We start from the raw sequence: 21,171 nt of genomic DNA on the forward strand, positions 1-21,171 counted from the left end.
ACTGTTAACAACGCCTTTGTGGGACACTTTTTTCTTCCTGTCAATATTTCGCCAACAAAACACCTCCTGTTAAGAAAAGAATTACAATCGGGTAAATGGGCTGGGGAAATGGAAAAGTATGCAAAAACTAGCACAAACAATGCAAGAATATAATAATATCTCTTTGATAATTTGGAATAGCTAAGGGAAGACCAAATTCTGTTCCTATGAGACTTGCAGACAGCAATGTCTATAGATGTGACCGAGAATAAGTCGGGAAGAAGCAAAGAAAATGTTCGAAAACCTTTTGTTTTCGTGCGTTCCACAGACGGTTATTATGTTCAACCCACAATCTCTGGTATGCTTTGAATTTTCAAATTAGCTTGACAAACTTTCTTTAGACATACATTGAATTTGAATTTCCAACTGAATTCATTTAGCCATACCCAAATGTGAGCTGGCTCACTGCTTCTCTGAAGAAGCAGAAATTAATCAAGCATAACATTCAACCACTGAAATGATAATAATGATTTAATCAATAAATAATTCCATCCATCCATCCATCTTCTTCCGCTTATCCGGGGTCGGGTCGCGAGGGCAGCAGCTTTAGGAGGGACTCCCAGACTTCCCTCTCCCCAGCCACTTCATCCAGCTCATCCCGGGGGATCCCAAGGCGTTCCCAGGCCAGCTGAGAGACATAGTCTCTCCAGTGCGTCCTGGGTCGTCCCCGGGGTCTCCTACCGGTGGGACATGCCCGGAACACCTCCCCAGGGAGGCGTCCAGGAGGCATCCTAATAAGATGCCCGAGCCACCTCATCTGGATTCTCTCAACGTGGAGGAGTAGCGACTCTACTCCGAGTCTCTCCCGGATGACCGAGCTTCTCACCCTATCTCTAAGGGAGAGCCCAGACATCCTGCGGAGAAAACTCATTTCGGCCGCTTGTATCCGGGATTTTTGTTCTTTTGGTCACGACCCATAGCTCGTGACCATAGGTGAGGGTAGGAGCGTAAATCGACCGGTAAATTGAGAGCTTTGCCTTTTGGCTCAGCTCTCTCTTCACCACAACGGACCGGTACAGGGTCCGCATTACTGCCGACGCTGCACCGATCCGCCTGTCGATCTCGCGCTCCATCCTCCCCTCACTCGTGAACAAGACTCCAAGATACTTGAACTCCTCCTCTTGGGGCAGGATCTCATCCCCGATCCGGAGAGGGCATTCCACCCTTTTCCGATTGAGGACCATGGACTCGGATTTGGAGGTGCTGACCCTCATCCCGACCGCTTCACACTCGGCTGCGAATCGTTCCAGTGAGAGCTGGAGATCGCGGCCTGAAGAAGCCAACAGCACCACGTCATCTGCAAAAAGCAGAGACGCGATGCTGAGGTCCCCAAACCGGACCCCCTCAACGCCTCGGCTGCGCCTAGAAATTCTGTCAACAAAAATTATGAACAGAATCGGTGACAAAGGGCAGCCTTGGCGGAGTCCAACCCTCACTGGGAACGAATCCGACTTACTGCCGGAAATGCGGACCAGACTCTGGCATCGGTGATACAGGGACCGAACCGCCCTTATCAGTTGGCTCGGCACCCCGTACTCCCGAAGCACCCTCCACAGAATCTCCCGAGGGACACGGTCGAACGCCTTCTCCAAGTCCACAAAACACATGTGGACTGGTTGAGCGAACTCCCATGCACCCTCGAGGATCCTGCCGAGGGTGTAGAGCTGGTCCACTGTTCCACGGCCAGGACGAAAGCCACACTGCTCCTCCTGAATCCGAGGTTCGACCTCCCGACGGACCCTCCTCTCCAGCACCCCTGAATAGACCTTACCAGGGAGGCTGAGGAGTGTGATTCCCCTGTAATTGGAACACACCCTCCGGTCCCCCTTCTTAAAGAGGAGAACCACCACCCCAGTCTCCCACTCCAAAGGCACTGTCCCCGATGTCCACGCAATGTTGTAGAAGCCTGTCAGCCATGACAGCCCCACAACATCCAGAGCCTTTAAGAACTCCGGGCGGATCTCATCCACCCCCGGGGCCTTGCCACCGAGGAGTTTTTTAACTACCTCAGTGACTTCGACCCCAGAGATTGGAGAATCCGCCTCTGAGTTTTCAGGCCCTGCTTCCTCAATGGAAGGCGTGTAGGTGGAATAGAGGAGGTCATCGGAGTATTCTCCCCACCGACTCACGACGTCCCGAGTCGAGGTCAGCAGCACGCCATCCCCACTGTAAACAGTGTTGACGTTGCACTGCTTCCCCCTCCTGAGACGCCGGATGGTGGACCAGAATTTCCTCGAAGCCGTCCGGAAGTCATTCTCCATCAATGAATAATGTGCTACAGTATTCTACTTTTTCCTGTAAAATAGTAAAAATCATGAATAAAAAGAATTACATTTAGGCATTTTTTTTCTCTCTATTTTTTCATTTATGACCACACATTCAAATCATTTCTATTTGCTTCATGCTGTTGTAGGGTGATATTGTTTATTTTAAGGCGGCAGCATACATGCTGCTTCCTTGCTTTGTCCCGATTCAAACAGATTGTTACAGTAGTTAGAGAAAATAAACTATCTGCGCTTTCATTTTCATCCAAACCAAGGTTAAATTCTTCCTCAAAATGAGGAAGAATTTAACCTTGGTTTGGATTCATGTGCCTTCCTTCAAATTTGGTTTGTGGAAATCTGAAGTTTTTCAGGTAACAACCAACCAACGTTCAAAACACAGCTTCTTTTGTACATGAATGTTCTGTATGGTATGAAAATAATATTTCAGGTTAAAGGTGTCTCAATCATTGCATGTGTGAAAAAATTGAGGTAAAAGTGTGTCCACTCTGTGTAAAAAAAAAAAAGGCTTTGGCAAGAGAAATAAGAAGAATGATGTGCAATGTGTTTTACATAAATAGGACTTGCGTGTTCATGCATCACAATTTCGATCCAAACAAATCGCATTGACTTGCGCAGCAAAACATCAAAACATCAATCCGTCCGTTTCTACTTGAAACTTATCAGTACTTTTGAAGTTTTTTCTATGCACCTTCTTTCTGAGGTTTTAACGAAATAGTGACCTGATAGAAGAATCTCCCAAACACTTCATGATCGTGAAATTACATTGACATTTAACAATCCAATGATGCAGCCACTACAAAACAAAGGTAACAATATTAGTATGAGAAAAATCTGTGCATTATTTTGAATTTGTATAAAAAAAAGGCAGACACCTGCATAGGCAATAAAAGACATAACTGTACGGGGACAAGTTTTAGCTTTAATCGTATTGTAAACATACTGCTATTCTGAATCAAATTTGATCTGTACACTCTCTTTTTGCACTCTGAAATGATATTTGGGTGTATTTATATGTTGGTTTATGTGACGTCTGTGTCCAGTGAGGGGAAGATGGTTGTTCTGTCTCTAGCAATTGGACTGGCTGAACAAGATGACTTCGCGAACCTCCCTGACCTACAGGAAGCACCAGCGAGCAAAGAAAATGAAACCACCCCAGAGAAGAGGTAAATGGATCATATTAGAAAGTCAGTCAGTAGGCCTAAAGAGGTTCCAAGGTGGCTCTGTCTCATAAAAGACTGAATGAGGCCAGGCCATAATTGATATTCATTCAGCTCAGGAAGCTATTCTTGTGATGAAAGTACCAAAGGTATCTTCTACAAATTGGCCTTTATGTCGTGAGACAAAACCCATTATGCATTTATTTTACATTGCTTTAATCTGATATGTTTTGTTTTGAATTGTGTCATTAGTCCCACTTCTCATTTTCTAATTATCAAACTAGATCAATAACCCGCTGGGAAAAGCAACTTTTCCCTGTGCGAGAGCTACAATGCAGCAACAACTCTAAGAACAACGTACGATTTAATATTTGTCCAACAGTTGGTGGTTGCTTGCAACAAACTAAACAAAAATAGATGACAAGTGAATTTCCCTGCTGTGGGATGAATAAAGTTCTATTATCCTCCTCCTCATCATCATCAAATGAGAACAAGAATGGTACATCAACAACAAGCAGACGCCATCCGGCATGCTCCTCTTCCTTCTTCCAGTCAAAGCACCCCTACAATTTCCTAATCCAATTACAAATCACGCTCGGTCACCTTCACTTCACTAAAAAACTCTAGCAAGAATCCACTTAAGCAGAATCACTACAGCTTACATTAATACAGTATTGCAAAGCATTCCCTTCTCCTGTGATTTTTTTTTTCTTTTCATCATTGCAATACCAAAAAGCAGTTTGTTGGTCAGTTCTGCATTTGTATTTTGATGCTACTTTTCTTCATTTATTCCTTTTATCTCTAAACCCTTCAGTATTGTATGCTGGTGTGCAACTGAGACTTGGTCAACTGTAAATGTTGAGTCCACAAAATAGTATCGGATTATAGCCAGGTAGGTTAATGCCTGTTTTTATGTCTTCAAACAGACAAGGGTTATTGGAAGAGGGAGCTTGAGCACCTTTCATGTTTGCTCCTCATTGTCTGAAGCTCTGTCAAGTAGCTAACTCTAATCACAGGCCCGCCAAGAAACCTTTAGCTCGAGGGGTTGTGTGGGCCAAGTCGTCTAGTGTATTTCCGCACGTAATAACAGCTCTCAATCTTCATCACTGCCCTCTTCCTCATCTCTTGGTCTCCGCACCAGCTTAGCTCCTTGTTAATGTCTGCATGCTGCTGGCAATTTTGGTGGTGCCCAGTAGACTGAAAACAATGGATCACAATCTTGAGATTACAGTGTAAGTAGATTTGAGTTGTTTTGCGACAGTAAGAGAGTGGCGCATCATTGTTTTAGTATATTTTGCAGAGAAGTATCCATTTAGTTCTTTTGGTTTATTAATGAAATCGAATGCAGCTCGGACAAAAAATGATTTCCTTCTTCCGTCCCCAACCTGAACACCCTTCCGTCCTCGTTCTCCCGTCCTTATTCATAAAATAATCGTCCCCCGTCCTTGTCCTTGAAAAGTCATATTCCAACAGATGTGAAACCCAATTTTATTAAAATGGTGGCGTGCGTATGTTTAAAGCATACGGCGACTGCCAAAAAGCTTTGCAAAGCCTCGCATTCACTTTTTGTTAGTTGTGTTATGATCCACGATGTTTTGTGGCCGTTTAATTATGTTGTGTGTTGATCAGGTCTGTGTGGCAGCTCTCCAGCTGCTCCTCCCTGATTGGTGGCCCTCAACTCACCAATCAGTGCAAGGGAGAGTGGCCACACCTACACATCTTTGTTAGACCCTCCTTCTCATGCCACCATGGGGATCGGGTCGTAACAATTGAGGGCTCGTCTGTAATTATGGAGAGTGTGTGTGGGTCTAATGTATATGTGAAGGTATAGAGTTGCTCCAAAAGTGGTTTGGGCACAACAAGATGAGGGACACACACACACGAACAGGGCTACATGACACTAACATGACACTATACCTCATGAAATGAACCCGACTACCTGAATTGAGTGGATAAATGAAATAACGACAGCTGGTGTAAAGGTCGTAGTACACACGACTAAATGATTATTGATGGCTATTAAGAAGCGCTAACGCAATGAACTTAAACAAAAGGCAGCGGTACAAACACACACAAGAGGTATAAGGACTGACTGACTGACAAGACAACACACACGCAACATAGCCAACTGGTGATCAGAGCAGCGAGCAGAGATCCACACATGAAGAACAAGCAGTTGTTTAAAAACTTCTCATCTGGCCACAAAATCAGTATCCGTGTGAGACGGACTGTTCCATCCCGTCCCAGGGATGGAATGCCCATCACATTTCAACAAGCCTGCTATAAATCCTCACTTTGTGGGAAATATAGAGTTGTGTTTTTATTCAAATGGTTCGAGAGAGGTGTAGATCTTTATTAATCATTAATTTGGTGGCTGTAATTGTGAGGACTGTTTTACTGCACCAAACACAGTGAGCTCATCAGCAATAACTTCCAAGTGACAGAAGTGAAGCTATCACAATCTATCATAAAGGACTTTCTGAACAAATGTTCAGGGTCACATCAAGTATTGCAAGAAAATTAAAACGGCAAGGCCATAATTTGTCATAAAGTAAAGGCACACACCTTAAGAACTGACAAAGTTCCTCAATCCTCACAATAAGCCTTAAATGTAGAAACTAAATACGTAGCAATAAGAATAAAAAGATCAACTGTTGTCTATTGTCTCATACCCATCTTTTGATGACAAATATAAAAATGTCATTGTCAGTTGGCCAAAAACTATAGGCTGCAAATGTTCACCAAATGTTTTGACAGACTGTACTTTGTCTGTACTTTTCTTGCCACGGGAGAATCTTCAAAATTTCCTCTGAACAAGTAAAAAATACAAAAGCTATAGGCAAATATCTGATGAAAGTTTTGCAAACATTTGCGACCTTGTGAGTAACCTGACGTGGACGAAAAATTAGCTGCCTTTGAAAACATTCGCATTTATTTGCTGCTCAGTAGGATAGGGGCTTTACTGTGTTTGACTGACTCAACCAAAACCGACTAAAGACCTTTGCAGAACTGGACACAATCAGACACCTGCAGATAACTGTGATGGGACCGCCGACGCTGTTTAGCTTATTATCAGCACAGAAAGCAGTCGTTGCACAGCTAAGCTGAATCTTAATGAGCTCAGACATCGGCCACACAGAGCGTGCAATCGGGAAATGAATATCAGTATATTTCAAAGAGCCCACTGGCCCTGGACGACGAAGCTCAACTCAGTATTTGTAAAAGCAGTCAAACGTGCCAACCAAGTAGTTAGCATTTCGAACATTCATGAATTTGTGACAACAAAACGATTTTTTCACATTCTCACTTTTATATTTAACGACATATCTTGTTATACATGAAATTCTTCACACAGAAGCCTGGAAATCTGTTATATTTTTTGTTGTATAGGCTCCAGTTGGTTGAAAAAATATATAATAATTGATAACTGTCAAGCAGTTGAGACAGAAACGGATCACCAAAATGAAACTACTGTATTTTCCGGACTATAAGGTGCACCGGACTATAAGGCGCACCTTCAATGAATGGCCCATTTTAAAACTTTGTCATTATATAAGGCGCACCGGACTATAAGGCGCACCAAAAATCTGACATAATGCATTCATCATGTCAGATTTTTAATCCAAATCAAATCATTCTCCATTTTATCTTTTTTAGTTCAACTTCAGACACAACAAATTACTTTATAATCACAAAATAATGATCCATAGTCTTTTTGATTCATGATTCATAGTCTTCACTTATGATTGATTTCATGACACAATGCTTCGGCCAGTTTAAATTTAGGAATTTGGTCCATATATAAGGCGCACCGGACTATAAGGCGCCCTGTTGGCTTTTGAGGAAATTTTAGGTTTTTAGGTGCGCTTTATAGTCCGGAAAATACGGTAATGGATTCTCATCTAGAGGGCATTTTGTAATCCACCTGAACAGATAGCAGAAAGGGAACAGTCTCTTAAAATCTTACTGTATATAGCTCCTACATAAAACAGTGTCCACGTTGCTCTTTGATGATAAAATCCAATTTTCTCCAGAAAGACAAATAAAGATAGAGACAATCACAGACCATGTCCTCAAATGCCATAAAAAGAGCTGATGTAAAAGTAAGTGGTTAGTGGCCTCAGTCGAAATCATGTTCTCTGTTACCAGCTGAGTTGCAACTGCGTATTGTCAATCAGGCACGATATTGGCTCCTCCTTTTATCGGAGAGCAAATCCAACTCTGAGCCAGTAATCACAGTGCCTCATAACGACGCTCCAGGCTGGCCAGTGGCCAGAGATGAGGAAAAAAAAGTAGGTCAGCAATAAATGTTAATAGGCATGTTAAAAAAAAAAACATTACAACTAATTTTGAAAACCCAAGATCGTTCCCTTGTTTGTGATTTCAATTAAAAGAAAATTAAAGCATCCAACAAAGATGCATTGATGAGGGTGATGTCAAGAAACACTCTTTGCTAATTGGTTAAAAGTTTTCACCTCCATACAAACACATAAGTGCAAATGGATATCAAACGTAAACAAGAGCAAGCCGGTCAACCACTACAGACGACTCCATTAGTTGTATTAGCTTGCGTGGTGAGGCGGCAGCGACCGGTGATTTGTTCCCTTCAGTGGGGACTGCTGAGTGGGCTGACATGGGAGCATAGGCCTCATCCATCATGGGACATGGAAGTGTTATTATGCTCCGTGGTATCCCAAGGCGGTTAGGTGATCAACATGACCTATGTATGTATGTTTATGGAGAACCCCCTTGGCAACAAGACTTCCTGGACCCCTCATGTCCATCCTCTGCACTGATCAGCTTTCCATTCAGCTCTCAACTGTGGCTGACAACTTTATTATTTTACGAGAGATTATCAAAAATATTAGTGATTAGTGGTATTGGATAGGAATGGGTGAGTACCGATGCTAGGTATGGTACAATTTTATTATTTCACGAGAGATTATCAAAAATATTAGTGATTAATGGTTTTGAATAGGAATACGTGAGTACCGATGCTAAGTATTAGTTCCGGTATTGGCCTTATTTCAAGGTATCGGAAATTACGACGGCAGCTGAAACCAGTGGACATTCTCTTATGGTCGTTTTATGATGAGGAATTGGACATTACAAATGAAAACAATAAAAACGTTAATTTCATGCAATTATACTGACAATGTCATATAGATATATAAGAATTTCTTTTCAATTATCTGAAATTGTTTTTCACAGGAATTTTTTGTAAATCAAAAATATTAGTGGTATCAAGATTTGGTATCGGTGACTACAAACTGTTGAGTTAATATGAAAAATGTGGGATCAAACATCCCTCATATTGACCTTCAAAAGAGTACAAAAATAAATGTCGCCAATAACACATCACATGCAATATTTTGACAACTGAGCCAGCTTTAGCCATCTGTGATATGACAATTTTGTCAGTTTTTCTTTGTTTAATGACACAAGCAAACCTCATTCACATTTAGACCTAGACAAGGAAGCGCGGACAGTGTCATGACTTAGGTTTTATATTTAGCATCACAAAGATAACACGTTGCTGCACAATACACATATTTTAATACCTCATCCTAAATGATAAATTACTATAATGTATAATGTGCTGACTTATTAAGAGACAAAGCTTGTCTTATCTGTCATATTTAAAATATCTTTTGATCCATTGCTCTCTCATTCTACCCTTCTGTTAGCGGGGCTGTGTCCTTCACTCTTTTTTTATATTCATCCATCTTTTTCATACGCTGGGGATGGTGATGCTTGTGATGGCATGCTCTCACAGCACAACTGGGCTGTCAGCGTAGATGACTGTCACTTTTGCCAGAATGATGAATCTGCCCTATTGCTGCACATCTTAAAAAGAAAATGATATTCCTCCGCGCACAATTCCCATGCATGAATTTACAGTGTTAGCAAAAAAAAAACGATGGCTTGAGTATCTTGGGACAGTGCATCCACTTTAAACACACGGAGGTTATACGCCCTTTACTTTTGTCACAGCTGTTCCATGTTGTGTTTTTGATCAATTATATGGAGCAAGGGGCATGCAGAGAACTTTGCATGGGCAGATGCTCCAAGGTGAAAATTGTAGGAACGTGAATATAATGTGTGCACAAAATGCTAATTTGTGGCCTTTTGCTACAATCTGTAGCTCAGTACTGGACAGTTGGGGTAGAAAATCAAGACTTCTTGCATTGAAAATAATGACTAAAAACAATGGGTACAGTTGTAAGATTGAATTTCCAGGCAACTGTAGGCCGCAAATAAATAAAAAATATTGTGAGATTCATTCTAATATCCTTAGAGAATGATTATCCCAAGGCTGCACTTGCGCACATCATTTCTGATGAGAATTGTTTCGGGTTTTTAGGCATGGAGTTGTCGTAGAAGTCGTATTAGAGGCTCAAAACTGGCTTTCAGCCATTGAAAGAATAGAACCAACTCTTGGAATGCCTGGTGTCAGATTTACACCGTCCATGGATATTTAGCCTGACGGAATTTGATTGGTATGGTTGTACAGTAAACACACTCTTTTGTGACTCAAGTTAAGTTAAGGCTTAAGTCACATCAATTGTTGATTCAAGGCATTTATGAATCTCCTTGAACATGACCAAAGGAGAGCTGTGGTGTTTTTCAAAAAGGTCAGCAAGAGTTTACATGTAAATATGAATAGAGTCAAAAAGGATGTTCCAACTCTTTGGCGTCTCCTCTGTGGACTTTATATTATTTTAAACATGTGCCTTGCTGCTGAGCATACTTGGCTTTTAATGCCCCTCTTTGAAGGGTCCGGTAGCCATGGTTACCTGTGTAAAATGCATGATGATAGTGAGTACAACCTTAAGTTGGTGCACATATTTCAGTAGTCATGGTTACATCAACCTATAAGGATAAATTATGTAAGTAGTGTTTTTTTCCCCCCCGCCAAGTCCCAAGCAAGCAAAAAGAGCCAACACACAGTGCAGATGTGTTACATCCTGTTGGAAGCACAACGTAGCTTTATTCTTTGAGGTAAAATATTAATTAAGTGCAGGTGTATATTTATTAACTTGATGTAAACAACCTCATCAAGTTGATAAAAGCAGTCATGAATTTTATATGGGTAATTAAATAGTATTTGTGCTAATGGATTGATTGTTATTTTGCAGATAAGTGCAGTGCAATATGTTTTCTCAGTGTCAAGTGGTGTCAAAATTTGTACTTTAATAGGTAACTTCAACTCCCACAGAATGAGTATGTGTTACAGCTGAAGTTGTTGTGGAAGCACAGTATAAATAAAGATGAGTTGCGTTGAGAGTCCATATGGATTTTTTACACTTCAACAAACGCAATTGTCCTAGAATGCAAAAATATGTTTTGCTATAATGAATGGCAAAATATGTTTCACTATTATCTGTGTCAGTGCGGGGGGGAAATACATCCACCACTTATTTTTATCGAAGGTTCTTCTTCTCAAAATCTCTGGCCAGTTAGTTATGTCATTGCTAATTCAAATGATTTCTTCTATTTATATAATGAGTCCTCATTGCAGAGCTAGTACTTTAGGCTATATAATGTTAGGCCTCTGTATAGCTCTCTAAATGTTTTTCATCAATACTGACAAAAAATATCAACCTGATTTGGGATTCTGAGGTTTTAACTGTCACTTTTCTACTGTATATTTGACTTTTTCACTCCAAGTAGAAATAAAAACTCCAACAGAACTACACACAATAGATTAAAATAATCCCTGTTATTTCTGTGCTCATACTTTACATTTATGTTGGGGGGATGTTACATGAGATCTTTCACTAAATGTTGGGAAATGATCTCGAACCACCTTGTGCAGGACTGGCTTTATGTGACCATCTGATTGGGATTATGAAAACAATGCACATCTCTACTGAAACAACACTACAAAATTGTATGTGTGATTGTGTCTGTGCATGTGCACGTGCGTGTGTATATTTACGTAAGCGTGATTCTCCTTGTGGTCTCTGGTGTGTGTGTGTGTGTGTGTGTGTGTGTGTGTGTGTGTGTGTGTGTGTGTGTGTGTGTGTGTGTGTGTGTGTGTGTGTGTGTGTGTGTGTGTGTGTGTGTGTGTGTGTGTGTGTGTGTGTGTGCTGGCTTCTGATTTAATGGGGTTGAGTGACTTCTCATTGATCTTAGCACTTCTACAAGTAGGAAATTATTGACTCTTGGGCTCGAGATCCAGTTGACAGGCATATATTATGTCCTCTATTGCCAGCAGTGAACGGGTTTCCGTCCCTTAGGTTTTCAACTGGTTTTGTCCAAGGGACCGCCGTTATTATCAAGAAGAATATTATTTTATTTTGCATCAAAGGAGGATAGACCTTTACAGGCTATTTATTTGCATCTGTATGTCTATTTTGGGGATCTCAGCTACATTTGACACATTTTGGATAGGTAGATGATTCACAAAATTAACTGGAAAATAAATCAAGTGCAAATAAAAAAAACATGTTTAATAATGTTATAATTATTTTCACAATCCCTGCCTAAGGCTAAAGCAAAACTGCTTTGACAGGAAATGGCTGTCTTAAAGTTGAAGTGAGATACTGTCAGCAACTCTCTATTTTGTTTGTTGTGTTACAGTTTTAAATGTTCTAAACGTCTAATCGTATATGCATATTGGGAAAATTCTATTGCATAGTGCCCTAGGCCTACCAGCATAGTTGACAACACATATTATACCAATTAGTTTTTCATTTTTGGATTTTAAATTATACTGATTATATTATTTATAATTTTAATCTTCTCAAAACACCCATCCCATTTGTCCGCAAGAAATGTTGGGAAAAACTAATATAGTAATTTCATGAAAACGACATAACACAGTCCAGTCATATATGCAACCATTCACTACAGATTTTTGTTGTTGTTAGTATTGGATCCCAACATGAATGCATATTTTACATCTGTATTTGAACCCCTCGGTATTGAAAAATACCACTCAAACTATTGCTAACCTACCCATGCATGTAATAAGACGCCAAGTGGTCCGTAAACACACATACCAGGAAGGAGGAAGTCAGTGGACCGGTGTGTCAACCTCCTGGTATATTTGTTTATTGGACATGTGTTTCAAAATGGACAGCAATGCATTTTGAATTCACTCCGTGCTGTATTGTAGCTGCTCTGACCTGCAGATCACAGTGAAGAAACATACCGTGACAAATCAATTGTTTCTCCTCTTCATTGGGTCAGCATCGTCTCCTCTCTGTTTCTCTCATTCGCTGGCACTCGCTTTTACTTGTCTCCTTATGGTGCAACCCCCGTCCGTCCATCTAGCAGCATTCCCTCTCCAGCTTTCTCGTATTTGTTTTACCTAATATAACGTGGCAATTTGCTTCCTTTTTTACAGTGTACATTTCAGCTGAACAAAACCTGGGCTGTTTTGTTCCCTAAGCTTTCGCTGTGAAATTTCTGTTAGGTGTGCACTCTGATTTGCTTGTGTGACTGCTTATTTGGCACTCTCTAGTTAGTTATTATATCTTTTTTCTATTTTCTAGCATTTTGAGTTTACTTTTAGAATGATGTGAACCTATATTTCAACTCTGACCCTGTGCACTCTTTTCTCTATATTTCTCAGTTATGTGGCCATATGGAAAGTTAGTTGTTGGGGTGAAAGAATGAAAAGCTAGTGTCTCTTGTAACAATTGTTAGTCATTGTAAAATGTATTTGAACCTTGCATGTTGGCTTTTGTTTTTATCAGTGAGTATTAGAACGATCACAATGTATGAGTGCATCTCAATGAATTCAAATAGCAAGAAAAAACTTTTTTTCTTCAGTAGATCAAGTCATAAAGTTTACTATACGCAGAGTGGACTATTTCATAACTTAAAGTAATGCTGAAAATAAAGCTGAATACTCAACTGCTATTTACCAAATACTTAAGTTGGACTACTAAAAAAATCTTACCAATCAGTGCACGCACTGTGATATCAGTGACCAGAGGCGGACATGAAGCACACACTCTCCTTGACGTTCCCCCTTGGTCGCTCTAATCCAGGAGAGCAGGCTCATGATGAGGAATGTCATCTCTTGTCAGGTTTGGAATAAAACTCCCGGGTCTCTCCTCTACAGTTCATAAAGCAATTGGATATCCTCAGGCTCTCGCCTACAGTTGTGCTGAACTAAATGGTACTGTTGATGGAGAAATGGTACTCAGTGTGCTTATGCCAATAAATTCCACGAGGGATCCCACAACATATTTTCTGTTTGAGCAAAGAGAATGTCAGACAAGTACAGTACATCTTTTGTGCACGTTCAGGTCCTACGGCTCACTGTCTGTCATTTAGGGGGGCAGGTCACTTTGTCCCTCTCGCTCTGTCTCACGGGCATGGCCGCCCACGTCTTGAAATGGTGCGACTGTGTTACAGCATCTGTCTCTACAAATAAATCAGGCAGCCTGGCACACTCGGTGGCTGCCACCTTAGAAGTTAAGAACTTTTTGGTGTTCATTTTTATGTGCAACATAAAAATACTTGTTGTTTACTTGTTTGTCTGTTGTGGGCCATGTCTTGTCACCGTGGGATAGGGGGGAACGAAATTTCGGTTTCTTTGTGTGTCTTTGGCATGTGGAGAAATTGACAATAAAGCTGACTTTGACTTTGACTTTGAAAAAGTCATGTATTGTTTTTAGGTCAGTTGAGTTGGCACAACAATAACTCATATTTAGTGTTTCTGAGTTTGAAACTTATTTATGGCCTGTTTTATTTGTTTCTGGGGTTGCCATTAACAAGTACAATATGTTAATTCATAGTTGTAATTCATAGGTTTTATGCTGCTCTGCTGTCATATCATTTGGCCAGTCCATAAATAATATTTGAAATAGTTCCATATCATCTAAAAAATCCTGTAGCAGGCATTCCAATCAGATAATTATTCTTTGCTTTGAACATTCTTTATTAATAGACAATTGAAGGTCGAAAATAAAATACAATAACAATAATAGTAATAATACATGATCTGTTTGATGAAGAAACAGTGTGACAATTTCATATCACAATATACAGTAACTACATTTATCACAGTAATTGGTGTGATTAGAACATTGTTGAAAGAAATCTAAGGGATAAATTAAATCTTTGCACGCTACAACTACAACGAGCCGATTACACTATAAGAGCACGACTCAAATAATCCTCATTTGTGAAGTGAAAAGAAGACGCTGAACGTGTTGGACCAAAGATATAAATGGGCACTGACTACTGATGCGATCACCAATAATGCGCTGTGACACATAATAAAAAGCTGCTAACAATAGAGCTGTTTACTCTCAGAAATTCTAAATATGATACAATAATTAAAATACAAATGGCCATTGGAATTTTGGTTCAGGGGTTAATCACAAACCATGTTTTCCCCCAAGCTGCGATTGATTCAAAATCCATTTTGAGTAGTTATCTATAAGATGAGGTAAGGGACAATTGTATTGATGACCTTAAAGTGAGTAGGTTTGTTAAATTATTACATTTATTGGCTGAGCACAATAGCCAAGAGGAAAAATCCTCACCAGAAAGCAGCGGTTGTATTGCATTAATGTTGCATGTTAAGTGCATGTGTGTTTTTCTGTTGTATCCAGGACTCCGGGTAACAAACTAGGCAGCAGTCCCAGAGGTCACACCCCAGATGAGAGTGGACGCCGGCAGGGCTCGGCCCACAATGCCAACTCATCCGTCTCCGATTTAGCCAACTCAGTCACCAGTGAAATGCTCATGGTAACACACTACACACATTGACTGATATACTGCTCTTTTGGTTCCTTGTAACTAAAGTCATCCCTGATGGCCGCAGTCAGCAAAGCCTTCTCAAATCCAAGTGAATGAGATGGCTATGGGCATATTATTATTACAGGGCACTTCCAGATCGTCGCCTCTAATCCAATATGAAAGTGACATGCAAGCCTTGAGACAAGAAATGGGGCGAGTGGGTTGACGAGAATATGAAAATGTTCCAAGCAGTCAAAATACTGTTGTTGCACAACGACGGTCAACGTTTTCCAGAGAAGTCGTAACATATTAAATTAAAGTAAATTTAAAGGAAACATTAAATGTTGTTTTTTTTTAAAAAAAAAACAGTTCAAATGTGTCTTAATAATACACCCGTGACATGCTCCTGTCAATAGTCCCCAAGGATCAATACTTATGAGCCCTATTGTCTTGTTAATATCAGTCCATTTCAACCCATATACTGCTGAGTTAATGGCATGTCCGACTTTCATTACCATGACAGCCAGGGGCCGATACCTGAGCTTTACCATTACAGAGTCTTCATAGACTGCCTTTCATCATTGTGGCGAAAAGAGTCAGCATAACAATGGGCTGCAGCTCACTTGTGAGTGTGTGTGTCCCCAGCAGATATTCTCCTCTTCCACATTGCACTGCTGACTGTCTCTCATCATCTCACCGGCAGCCCAAATTCTGGAACCCGTAAAGACAATAAAATACTCAAACACAAATTCCCGCCCACTACCTATCCGGTCGATCAAGTACAGGATATGTAAATTATCAGAAGCTAACTCTATTTGCTAATGCTATGTGTGTGAATGCAGCTCTGCTTACCTTTTGACATTGACGCCGTAGCAGGGACTGTGTTTCACAGCACACTTTGTAAGTCATCATATCCATTTAGCACCTCATCAAAACACATTGAATTGCAAAACTGAGAATCACAGACTTTTTTTGCGATAATTGAGCCTCTGAGACAGTCCCGAAAAGCTTCGCTCGCCCGAACGCGCTCATGTCACATAGTACGTGTGAATAGTCAGAGGTCGCGGAAAGCTCGGCGCTATTTGCACCATGTTAACTCACTAGCAACGAGCTTCAGCTGCCTTATACGTGTAGGTTGGCTAAACGTACTCCAAAAGTAATCATCATCTTCATAGCGGAGAATAAGATGCACTTCTGACAATTATAGCATTCGTTCTTGTTCTTTGTGTAACGGAACTGGAAATAAAAATTAATTAATGTTCCATTATACCATGTCAGCCAGCAGAGTGGCCTTTTAATTTTACAGACATTATTATTGCATAACACATTTAGAATATCAGTAATGTTAACTTTTTTAATTTCACAATGGAATTCTAACAAAGGCTGAATTCTCGTCGAATCACATTTACTGTTTTTACGAGAAAAGGTCAGTCATTTGTTTGATATGGTCTCAGATACGTGTACACATCGCACATGAGCAAATTTCTTATATCTCTCTAAAAATATATATTTGTTTGGTTAAACTTTTTTCGTTGATCAACTTTTTCCCAATCAATCTTGAGGCTTGTTAGCTAAGAATTGATATGAAAGATCTGTAGGAGCTTTCCCTGACAAGTTGAAATTAATCGGATGCAAAGACCTTTGAAATGGCTCGAGAGGAAATTCTCACAGTTCAATTTGTTTTCAGATCAACAGTCAAATGTTTTGCGCAGTCTAATCAAATTTTAATAACCCCAGTTTTGTTCTTACAACCTTTTATCTACTGCCCCCAAGTGGACAAATCAAAAGCAGTTAAAATAGTTGAGGGCTATCCAGTAGTATTTAGCGAAATGTCATATGTGCTTAAATTTATGTATTAGATTTATTTCAAAATATGTATTGACATTTGTTTTAAAGCATTTGTTTTTCTTCTAATGCTCCCATTTTGACCCATCTGTGAAGCACCACAGGGAGTTGTGGCATACTATGCCTTGTTCAGCTGAGTTTATTAATTAGTTGTGAAAGAACATGCAATGCAAATGCACCAGCTATTGGGTTGCTGTGTATACTATAATTATGTGCACTCTATGATGTGTCAGAGGAATTGAAACAGGGCTGCTTATTGATGTTATAGTACTTTGTTCTTAGCAGATTTGCCATTGTTATTCAGGATACGCTATTTCACCACTATGGTCAAAATATTTGTCATGTGCTAAATCTTAAAGCTTTTTGATTGCTTTGTCACTGTCTCCATCGGGAAATTCCGGTCCATGTGAATCCAATCGTGCAAAATCTAAGATGACTGAGGTTGGTGAAGGGTGAAGCTGAAGATCCTGTCTCTCATGTGGTCTTTATCAGGAAGTGACACCAACACCTTTGTATGGCACTCACTGAGCCATGGATGGCATAAGGCTGCAATACTGCGTGTTTTGTACTTTATGTACTAGCTACGTCTTTTTAAGAGACATCATTATTGGTTTTGATGCATAGTTAGGTCTTTGCAGTGCCTTCCCACCCATCGAGTGTAAAAATGTCAGAGGGACATGGTCAAATTCATCCATGGTGGCATTGCGCAAACGCCATACAGTTGCACTTAGGATGTTCAAGGGATGAAACACTACGGGGAACCCAAGTGATGCATGATTTTTTATTTGGGATATTTTTGTTGCCTCTACTAATTAACAGTGGAAGAATTCAGGAGAAGTTCAGCAACCAGGGGAGTCTCGTAATTTGTAGGACTGGTAATTGGTATTTTTACAGGTTGTAAACAAACAACATACAGTTCAATTTTGCTATTTTTTTTCCAAATCAAATCGTCTGTAAACGTCCATTTTTTATGATAAGTACATATTGCCGAGGTGCGGTCTATTCTTTATGGAATAGGCTACTGCGGCGAGACTTCCAATTAATTATTAATTAATTGCACCGACCGGAGTAGTACAACAATTGTGGTTTGAAAATTCAATAAAATCTGAATAGTGAGGGTTCACTCTTTATCAAAGACGAAAGGAGCCGCATTGGTTTTTTTTTTTTTTTTTTTTAATGCCCAAATGGATTTAGATCCCAACGTAATTGCTTGGTGAAGTTGTGGATGTAGTTTTTGTGTCTGCTACTGCATTCGGTCTATGTCCCACATAGTAATTTCATTGGGCATTTCTAAAACTGGTGACTATTGAACACCAAGGACTGTGTCACTTGAATAGTATAGTTAGCGTTATTTAGAAAAAATATTATATCCACACTGTACATCAAAAATGCAATTTCTAAGCTGGAACATTATTTTGGCACACCGTTTGGTTTTAGAGATAGAGATTATGGTTGTGTACATCTCCCATGATGACCTACAACATCTTTCAATGGAATTAAGCGTTGATGAAATACATTTCTTAAATTTTTGTTTTGGTTATATATATATTTTTTTTGTTGGCTTTCTTGTTGTCGTTGTTGCAAAAATGTAAAATATGGCATTTCACATTAGTTATGCAATGCAATTGCAGGTAAAGTGTATTTCGTTGAACAATAGTTTTCAGTGATTTGGCAATTTCATAGGTAAAAAAAGGTAAGCACTCATGAGGAAAAGAGCAGAGCCAATGCTCCAATATGGGAGAATGTACGTGTCCGTGCATTTGGGGTAATTTTAGAGTGTCAGGCTGAATAATGAAAAGTGATCACATTGGACAAAGGAGAATGAGGTCGAGCAGCACTGGCTGAAACAAGTGTGGAAAGTATGGAATTGGATATGAAATATGTGGGACTGTTCCTTAAGTCATACTCCCAGCTCTTTTCACAACAGATTGCACATTTTAACTGGATTTCTACAGGCTGTACCTCCGTCAGTCAAAGGGTCAGTCTACCGACTGTAATCGGGCTGTCATACCAGAGCTGTCATGCACAGTGGATACTAGAGAATGTGACAACACACTAAGCTAGTTTGCATTTTGGATCAATACATTATAAAGAGCAGGGCCTGATTACTATCCACTGTCACCTTGAATTTAAGGACATGCCATGAGTGTGTCCCTTTTGTGCCCAAGTAGGGTAATCGCAATCGTACCGTTATTTATTGTAAATAAAAAGAAAAAATCCCTTGCTTTTTTTTCCATTCAAAATTTGGGAAATATAAAAAATATAACATGCATATAAAATGTAAGCAAGGACTCACCTTAGAGTGCAATAAACTGATTTTAAAGTTTGTTTTGAATTTAGCAGCAATATAATGGTCTTGATTTACCATATTAACCCTGTTTTTGATTTCTCAAGAAAGAATGAACAGACCACTCACCATGATGCTTTATTTTATTTCAAAAAACGGATGAAATCTCTGCATAACAAGCTCAGACTAGTGTCACCAGTGTGGCGTGCTCATTTCCGGTAAGGTGTAGTTTTTCTATGGCAACAGGACGCGAAAAGGGTAAAAAATTTATAAGGCCAAAATGAGACTTAATCACACGATAAAAGGGGTTTGGACTAATCACGTTAATAACACGTTATACTGACATATATATACACACAGCTATGAAATGATGGATGGATGTAATTTACCATTTATTTCCTTCCCTTCATGCTCTCAGACTGGAATATTCATTGTCATCGCCTCTCCCAGTTGTCTCCAGGCTCGGAAGAAGACGAACACGAGGGTCCAGTGTGTGAGAAGTTGGGTCGCATTCAGTTCAGCGTAGGATACAGCTTCCAGGACTCCACCCTCACTGTCAAAATCCTCAAGGGCCAGGAATTGCCTGCCAAGGACTTTTCCGGCACTTCTGACCCCTTTGTCAAACTCTACCTGCTGCCTGACAAGAAGCACAAACTGGAGACCAAAGTGAAGAGGAAGAATCTGAACCCACATTGGAATGAGACCTTTTTGTTTGAAGGTTTGAATGGCATTTATTTGCTTGTTTGTTTCATTTTTTTTCTTTGACTGAAATAACCATGAGTACAGTATATATGTATGTAGTTTTTGAGATTCTATTAGTGAGGACCTTTTACAATGACTTTTTTTTTCCCCCTCTCTGCTGATAATGTAGACACTCGGTGCATTTCTATTTCAGGGTTCCCATTTGAGAAAGTGGTCCAGAGAACTCTATACCTGCAGGTTCTGGATTATGACCGCTTCAGCAGGAATGACCCTATCGGAGAGGTGTCCATCCCCCTCAACAAATTGGATCTGGCCAACATGCAGACTTTCTGGAAGGAATTGAAACCATGTAGCGATGGCAGTGTGAGTAAAGAGGGGGAAAAGAGGTGGCAGAAGGAATGGAGTGGGAGGAGGGGAGATGGGACAGAATGTAATGGGTGATGTCATATTGCTGGCTGCTGTGACAGTCCCGGGGGAGATGTGGTAGTATGCCGGTGGGAGAGGATAGAAGTGAATACTGAGCATCTGACAGGTTGGTGGATTGAACACAGACAGCGGGAAGAAAACACAGTAAGAAGAAGGGGGAACAATTGAAAAGTGCATCACAATAAAACAAGTGTGTATCATTTAACCAGGGAAGCCGAGGAGATCTGTTGGTGTCTCTGTGCTACAACCCCACCGCCAACACTATCACTGTGAGCATCGTCAAAGCCCGCAACCTCAAAGCCATGGACATTGGAGGCACTTCTGGTACACGGGCTCCTTTAATTGGTTCCTTCACGCATCATTGTCGTGTGCACTTGAAATACATTGAAATATTAACGACCAGAGCGGAATTAAATCCATGACCTCATACACACGCAACACCGGGTTAACAATTCATATTGCTCTTCCCAGACCCCTATGTGAAGGTGTGGTTGATGAACAAGGACAAGCGTGTGGAGAAGAAAAAGACGGTGGTAATGAAGCGTTGTCTAAACCCTGTTTTCAACGAGTCCTTTCCCTTTGACGTGCCTGCCCACGTGCTGAGGGAGACCACCATAATTATCACTGTCATGGACAAGGACAGGCTTAGTCGCAATGATGTCATTGGAAAGGTAACTCCTTCCCTCTTCTTCGCTTCTTCCTGCCTCTTCCTCTTCCTGTGTGT

At 40.3% G+C, this 21,171-nt stretch overlaps 1 protein-coding gene across 1 annotated transcript in view; it reads left to right on the forward strand.

Moving 5' to 3' along the window:
- syt7b (synaptotagmin VIIb) overlaps positions 1-21,171 on the forward strand; it is a 75,954-nt gene that overhangs the window by 52,171 nt on the left and 2,612 nt on the right. The window contains exons 8-13 of the mRNA XM_088371906.1: positions 3,365-3,487; positions 15,061-15,196; positions 19,770-20,037; positions 20,215-20,384; positions 20,657-20,771; positions 20,919-21,118. Coding sequence (XP_088228032.1) covers positions 3,365-3,487; positions 15,061-15,196; positions 19,770-20,037; positions 20,215-20,384; positions 20,657-20,771; positions 20,919-21,118 — 1,012 coding nt within the window. The remainder of the gene's footprint in view (positions 1-3,364; positions 3,488-15,060; positions 15,197-19,769; positions 20,038-20,214; positions 20,385-20,656; positions 20,772-20,918; positions 21,119-21,171) is intronic.

Source organism: Syngnathus floridae, chromosome 3, assembly GCF_059516105.1.
Source record: "Syngnathus floridae isolate MCC-2025c chromosome 3, RoL_Sflo_1.0, whole genome shotgun sequence".
Taxonomy (NCBI): Eukaryota; Metazoa; Chordata; class Actinopteri; order Syngnathiformes; family Syngnathidae; genus Syngnathus; species Syngnathus floridae.